General features: G+C 47.9%; 1 protein-coding gene across 1 annotated transcript in view; it reads left to right on the forward strand.

The window, feature by feature from the left end:
* The window catches only part of thoc2 (THO complex 2), a 115,425-nt gene that overhangs the window by 57,048 nt on the left and 50,877 nt on the right, over positions 1 to 7,500 (forward strand). Inside the window, exon 21 of the mRNA XM_063190051.1 lies at positions 2,485 to 2,664. Within this exon, the coding sequence (XP_063046121.1) occupies positions 2,485 to 2,664 (180 nt within the window). The remainder of the gene's footprint in view (positions 1 to 2,484; positions 2,665 to 7,500) is intronic.

Raw genomic sequence — 7,500 nt, forward strand, 5'->3', positions numbered from 1 at the left:
ACACACACACACACACACACACACACACACACAGGAGAGCAGCTCAATGCAGAGGTGAGATGGACACACACGCACAGCTGGAGGGCATGATGCTAGGACGGCAGCACTAAGCAGAAATGAGGGACATGTGCACGCATACACACACACACACACACACACACACACACACACACACACACACACACACACACACACACAGCTGGAGGCAATGACTGTAGGAGAGCAGCTCATAAGAGAGGTGAGCTAGCAAGACACACACACACCCCACTTGTGCACACATGCACACACATGCACTCATCAACCACGCAAGGGCCAGGTTTGTATGCATGTGAGCACGTCTATCTATGTGTGTGTGCGCGCGAGCGAGCGACTGCCACTCTGTATGATTGTGCATGTACAGCTCAAAGGCTTGCTGCTCCTGTGCCTAGCAGCCTACGGAGCAGCGCTGCTTCTTTAGAGCGGGGCCCCCTGTGGTGCCTCCTCCGCCTCGGAGCTGGCAGATGGGGAGACGTCAGCGCTCCCGGGGTCAGCCGCAGTTCACAGACGACACGACACACGACTCTCCTCGACCCCGCTGACAGTTTTTTGTCTATCTTTTTGTCTCCCTTTTTTTTCGCCCTTTAAATTGTTTAAAAACTTTTTTTCTGTCGCCCTTTCTCTTTCCCTCCTTTTTTTGGGCTGTGTTTGATGAAAGGTGACTGTAAACTGTTCTGAAGGCCCTTGACTCAGTGCAGGGGTGTGTGCGTGCGTGCGTGCGTGCGTGCGTGCGTGCGTGCGTGCGTGCGTGCGTGCGTGCGTGCGTGCGTGCGTGCGTGTGTGTGTGTGTGTGTGTGTGTGTGTGTGTGTGTGTGTGTGTGTGTGTGTGTGTGTGTGTGTGTGTGCGCGCGCGCGCATGAGTTTGTGTGAGCGAGCGAGTATGTGTGTGTGTGATGTTTGACTCTGACCACCGGCAGCCTCTGCCTTTGTTGCTGCCTCCAGCCTCCGCAGGGCTGGCGTTTACCTGCTGTCCTTTTCTCCCCTCGCGTCCCGCCTCCTGCCCTCCGGCCTGTCCTCTTTTATTTTGGTCTCAGCCCAGCGGGGTGTATGTCCGGAGGGAGTATGGGGGTGATGGGGGCGGGGGATGGGGGGACGTGATTGTGGGTGTTGTGGTTGCCCGCCCCTGCCTGCCTGCCTGCCTGCCTGCCTGCCCCAAGGGCCTTGTCTGATGGGGCTAATCAGTAAAACACATCTCTCACCTCTGTGGCTGGGTATGTGAGCTGCCAGCGGTCAGATATAGGAGAGGAGAGAAGAGAAGAGATCAGTAAAGAGAGGGCTTTCAGAATGGGAGAACAGAGAGGGGACCGCTTTCAGAATATGCCCACACCACCACTCTGTCACAATAGCAGCTGGGGAGCCATAGCTGTAGTTACCCATGTTTATGTGATCATATTTTAAGTGTGTGTGTGTGTGTGTGTGTGTGTGTGTGTGTGTGTGTGTGTGTGTGTGTGTGTGTGTGTGTGTGTGTGTGTGTGTGTGTGTGTGTGTGTGTGTGTGTGTGTGTGTGTGTGTGTGTGTGTGTGTGTGTTGGGGATGATAACATATGAATATTTTGAGAGTATTTTTGTCAAATTTCTTTATTAGAGGATAGCCTCTTGAGATAAAAATCTTGTTTTCGAGAGGGTCCTCATTTTGTGTGTGCATGCGTGCTTGAATCAGTTGAGTGCTGATATTGGTTTGTAAGATGGCAGCTTCAGCTCCCCACCAGCAGCGGAATAGGCCCAGTAGGTGTTTCAATGTCCTCTTGGTCCTCTCATGTGGAAGCCTTTTATAAGCGGAGGTGCTTTATGGAAGCGTATTTGTGTGGTATATAAATAAGGAAGACGGGTACCTTAGCCATGTGTGTATTAATGCATTGTATAACTTTTTTATGGCTCCGAAAGTTCTTTTTTTTTGCATCTTTTATTCATTGCTTACCTCTGAAATCAGAAAAGTGGTAGTTGTGGGGTTGCTCATGACGTGTGTGTGTTTATGTGTGTCTGTGTAATCCGAGGTGAGTTCCGCAAAGCGGTGGGGGATGGGGTGACAGATGGAGGTTGTGGAGGTGCATTTGTGAGCCGAAGTTGGAAGTACCATGCTGAGTTTGTAAAGGAACACTCTGATAATGATGTTTTGCCTTGTGTGTGTCTGTGTGTGTGTGTGTTCGCACGCATGTGTGTGTGTGCGCGCATGTCTGTATATACAGGGAGGTTACTTTGGGCAGATCAGGAACACCAAGAAGAGCCGAAATTGGAAGGATCATGCTGAGTTTGTTAAGGAACACTCTGATAATGTTTTGTTTTGTGTGTTGTTCTGCGTGTGTGTGTGTGTGCATGGTGTGTGTGTGTGTGTGTGTGTGTGTGTGTGTGTGTGTGTGTGTGTGTGTGTGTGTGTGTGTGTGTGTGTGTGTGTGTGTGTGTGTGTGTGTGTGTGTGTGTGTGTGTGTGTGCATGGTGTGTGTGTGTACAGGGAGGTTACTTTGGGCAGATCAGGAACACCAAGAAGTCTTCTCAGCGCCTGAAGGACGCCCTGCTGGAGCACGAGCTGGCCCTGCCCCTCTGTCTGCTCATGGCCCAGCAGCGCAACGGAGTCGTCTTCTCAGAGGGCGGAGAGAAGCACCTCAAACTCGTCGGCAAACTCTACGACCAGGTGAGGAAAAATGTCCTAACTAGACAAGTAAACTCTACGACCAGGTGAGGAAAAGTATGCTATCTAGACAAGTAAACTCTTTTGTCAGGTGAGAAAAAGCATCTTGACTAGATGAACAAACTCTTTGGCTAGGCGAGGGAAAGTATCCTTACTAGACAAATAAACTCTTTGGCCCGGTGAGGAAAATTATCCTAACTAGAAGAATAAACTCTACGGTTCTAAGTCTATTCAATTCCTCAATGTGACTACCCTGGTAAAACAAAACATAAAAATACATGATGTGGACAAAGCATGATGCTACTCCCTTCACCAAGTCTTTAATATGTGATTTAATTTTCAAACACACATTTTAATACTCAAGTATCTAACTATTCGGGTTAACAAACTCATATGTGAGTAGCCTTTTGAGATAGAGTTTGGTGCTCACTTTGGGGCTATTTGAGGGGAGAGCTGGACTGACGAGCATGTTGATTTGTCTCGTTGTCCGTGTTGAAAGGGTCTTTGAGTGGATGATGTGAAATTGTTGACTTGAAAGTGCCCGCTCACGGATGTACACGCACACACACACACACACACACAGCCCAGCTGTATGCTTTGATAGTCAGTCCAAGTAAATATCATCAAAACATTGTTTCGCCACAGCAGTCGGTAGCTTGGAGCTTTATGCACTACAGATGGTGCTAAAAGCCCACCAATCAGCACCTATTCTGTGGTGTTCCGGAATGTGTCCTCCCTCTCTCTCTCTCTCTCTCTCTCTCTCTCTCTCTCTCTCTCTCTCTCTCTCGCTCTCTCTCGCTCTCTCTCGCTCGCTCTCTCTCTCTCTCTCTCTCTCTCTCTCTCTCTCTCTCTCTCTCTCTCTCTCATACCAACACCCCCCACCGAAAGCTTTAATTTGCGACATTCACAGGAAACCAAGTCCCGTCACAGATCGCCATTGTCCAAATAATTGCCCGCAGTGTGAAGCGCATGGCGCAGCCTCTCCACCTTACTCACACACACACACACACACACATACACACACACACACACACACACACACACACACACACTTTTTCTCTGCTCAGATGCTCTTCTCTCTAGCCAGTGCATTAACCTCTGTGGGTAGCGCCCTTAATTATTAATTTCTACTTTTCTGCTACAAGCTGTTCATTACAATCATCTCCCTATGTATTAGATTCCAAGCCCCCTACACACACACACACACACACACACACACACACACACACACACACACACACACACACACACACACACACACACACACACACACACACACTACCCCAAACAGACTCCTATTATTTCCCCCTACCCCACCCCTCCCCGGAAAGCACTGGCCCTGATCTTCTCATCGTCACACATTTAATATGCATTGAAAGTGATTACATGGTTTATGCATAAGCCACCCCTCCACCACACCCCCAGTTCTGTTGTTTTTTCCTCCTGACTCCTCTTCCCGTTCCCGCCTGACTGTGTGTATAGAAATGCGTCCTGGAAAGTGCTTGATGGGAGTGTGGTGGTGGTGGTGGTGTTGATGGGTTTGTGTGGTGCAGTGATATTAGGAGACTGCCTAGGAGTTCTTATTTGTTCTGTAGTATTATGGGATGGGGAGAGGGGTACAGTTGCCGAGTGAAGAGCTCACAGGGGGGCCAAGTGACTGTTTCCTTGGTTGTGTCGCCGTGGTGATTGATGTCAGCGGGAATGCGGGCCGACAGTCCTGTTTGTTTGTTTGTTTGTTTATTTGGGTATCTACTGTACTGTATCGGTTCTTCTTTACTGCCTCAGCGCACTCCATACTTTTTCATGGAGACGTGCTTAAAGTTTGTCGCAGTCTCCTCATGTGACTTTTGGATGTGTTGGAAGGAACTGTTTTAAATGTGGATGGATGGTCCCACTTGGTGTTATTTGTTTCCTTGTATCCAAAGCTGTCAAATCTCTGCCGTATCCTTCAATACATTCAGGCATCTGTATAGTTGAAGGGTTCCTGCTTTCTTCCCTACTCCCAATCATGAAGTTCCTATTGTGAACTGCTGCAGGTGCGCTATTACTGTGAAGTCACTGTGCTGTCTTGGACCAAGTTTATCATCCCTGCTGGCAAGTTAACTACAGTCCTCTGACTCTCTGGAGGTAGCCAAGAGCAGTGGTTCTTAACCTGGGGTGCGGGCACCCCCTGGGGGTGCGCCAGAGACTTCAGGGGGTACACAGAATTTAATTTGGGTTGAGGTTTTGACCAAAATTCAGTTTGCAGACATAGTAACTTGGCCTAATTAAGATTTAAAAAGCATGTTTTGGTCCCCATTTGAAGTAATAAAGGTTAGTGTCTCACACAAGAATCATTGCCATTAATCACTTATCATCGTTTTTTTAGTGCGTATACATGTGTAGAAGTTTGGGTTGGGGGTGCGTGGCTTGTCTTCGGCACAAGTAAGGGGGTGCGTTAAGAAAAAAAGGTTAAGAACCACTGGCCTACAGGACAGTGTGGCCACGACGGACAGGCCACAAGAGCTTCTGTTCCTAGTAGAATCTGTCAAACGGGAGGGAGGAAAAACTAGTCAGTCGGGCCTCTGTGTAGTTTGAGGTTTTCTGCTTTTGGCTTCAGGATTTGGTTTCAGTGCACCATTGCTCTTTCATGAAGTCACTTTCATGTCCTGGATTTTTTTTTTTTTTTTTTTTTTTAAGATATTTTTATGGGCTTTTTCGGCCTTTATTTCGATAGGACGGTGAAGGTGCGATAGGAAGTGAGTGTGGAGAGGGATGGGGTAGGGTTGGGAAATGACCCCGTCCGGACTCGAACCCGGACTCGAACCGGGGTCCCCATGGGCATGCAAGCCCAAGTGTGGGGGGCTTAGCACGGTGCGCCACAGCACCCCCATGTCCTGGATTTAAGGTTCCGTCTGCCCTCCAGCAAGTTAGCTGCAGTCCTGTGTCTGCAGTCATGAGTCAAGTCAGGCCCAGCCATGCCCCAAGGTTTAGCCATGCTAGAATCTGTGAGAGGTCTGCAGACGCTGAAGAAGGCTTAGGCCAAAACGTCTGTCTGTCTGCCATGCTGCTAACCCAGTATTAAAACTGCAAGAAACTGATCCGGGAGTGCAGCTTTTTTACTAAACATGAACTTTGCTGTTTGCTCGCACCCAAAGACCTTGTAAGAAACTTTTCGGAGTTGAGCACACTTTCTCTACAAGAAGTCTGCAGTCGACACGAGAAAGGAGAGTGGAAAAACATCATCCTGGTGTCAGTGTAATTGGAGGTTTCCTGCTTTTGAACTGGGATGCTGTGTTCCGAGTCCGACTGAAAAAGGGTAGTGCACCATCACTCTTCCATGAAGTCACTGTGCTGTCCGTGTGTCCTGTCCTGGATTCAAGGTTCAGCCCGCCTGCCAGCAAGGTAGCTGCAGTCCTGTGGCTCTCGTGTGTCTGCTGCAGCCAAAAGGACCGTCAGGCCAAGCCAGGCCACAAAGACCCAGCCTTGCTGAATCAGCAGCTGGAGCAGTACCCCCGCTCCCCAACACACACACACACACACACACACACACACACACACACACACACACACACACACACACACACACACACACACACACACACACACACTCCCCAACACACATACACACACACACACACACACACACACACACACACACACACACACACACACACACACACACACACACACACACACACACACACACACACACTCCCTGCTGCCTTTGATTAGCCTCCAGCTGTGTGTAGCCTTGCTTCTCCTCAGACACAAAGAGCCAAACCTGCAGGCTGTATGTTCTCTCCTCCTCCTCCTTTTTTATCCCCCATTTATTTATCGCTTGGATGTGAGCCTATTTTGCAGAGTCCTCCCGAGTGTCCCGAGGCGAAGGCTGATGTGTGTAAGGGGGGGAAACGTTGACCTTGATGTACCTCCAGAGTTGGAGCGTGACTCATGGTAATGAATGTGACTGTTTATGTGAGGGACTTTGCTTATTGTGGTGGTGTCACTTTTGGTCATTGGTCAACCATCACAAGAGGCCGCAATTCATTACTGGTGTTATGACGTGCTGCTATACAGTAACCTGAGTCCTGTACGTGTTTAAAGTGTGTTTGTCTTTATTATGACAGGCAAGTGAAGATGTGAGGGCAAAGTAGTGGATTGGGCAGGGAAATGGCCCAGGCTAAACTCAAACCTGAGTGCTCATGTACATGGTATGGGTGCTTATTATATGGTCCCATACATTTTCAAGTAGCTACTGATGTGGGGCTTAGTTACTTTTCATGGTTCCCCAATGTGACCTACTGAATTCAGAAAAGTAAAAGCCTTGTCACTTACTTTATTTGAACAGCTTTGTTACAAAATGACGTATCCATTTTGGAACATATCGGAAAATGAAAATGTTTGTATTGGGCATTGCATTGCATCGCAAAATGCATTTTATATAGGTTTAAAATGTATGTTCTCAAAATATTTGAACGGCAAAGAATTCACATAGATGATACGATGATCATAGACGATACGATGTCTGAACGGTCATTTCCAATGATAAAATGCAAAAGTCAAAAAATGCTGCTTCGTCATTTTGCACCGAAACTCTTCATTTGTTTCTGCTGATTTACGTAGCCAGCTGATACCAATTAGCACATCTCTTCAGTCAGGTAGAGGAGCTAATTAGCATGTGTTGGTAGTAGAGCCTACTGGCAGAAAGTATTTCCAGATGGATTTTTTTTTACTTTCTCACACAGATTTGCTCACCTCCAAACATTTGTATGTTTTTCTCATCATGGAATTCTGTAAAATTCTTGACTTAGAGCATGGTACATACCTTGATCCAACTGCATTCTCTATAGCCAAAAT

This window comes from Engraulis encrasicolus, chromosome 23 (genome assembly GCF_034702125.1).
Source record: "Engraulis encrasicolus isolate BLACKSEA-1 chromosome 23, IST_EnEncr_1.0, whole genome shotgun sequence".
Classification (NCBI taxonomy): domain Eukaryota; kingdom Metazoa; phylum Chordata; class Actinopteri; order Clupeiformes; family Engraulidae; genus Engraulis; species Engraulis encrasicolus.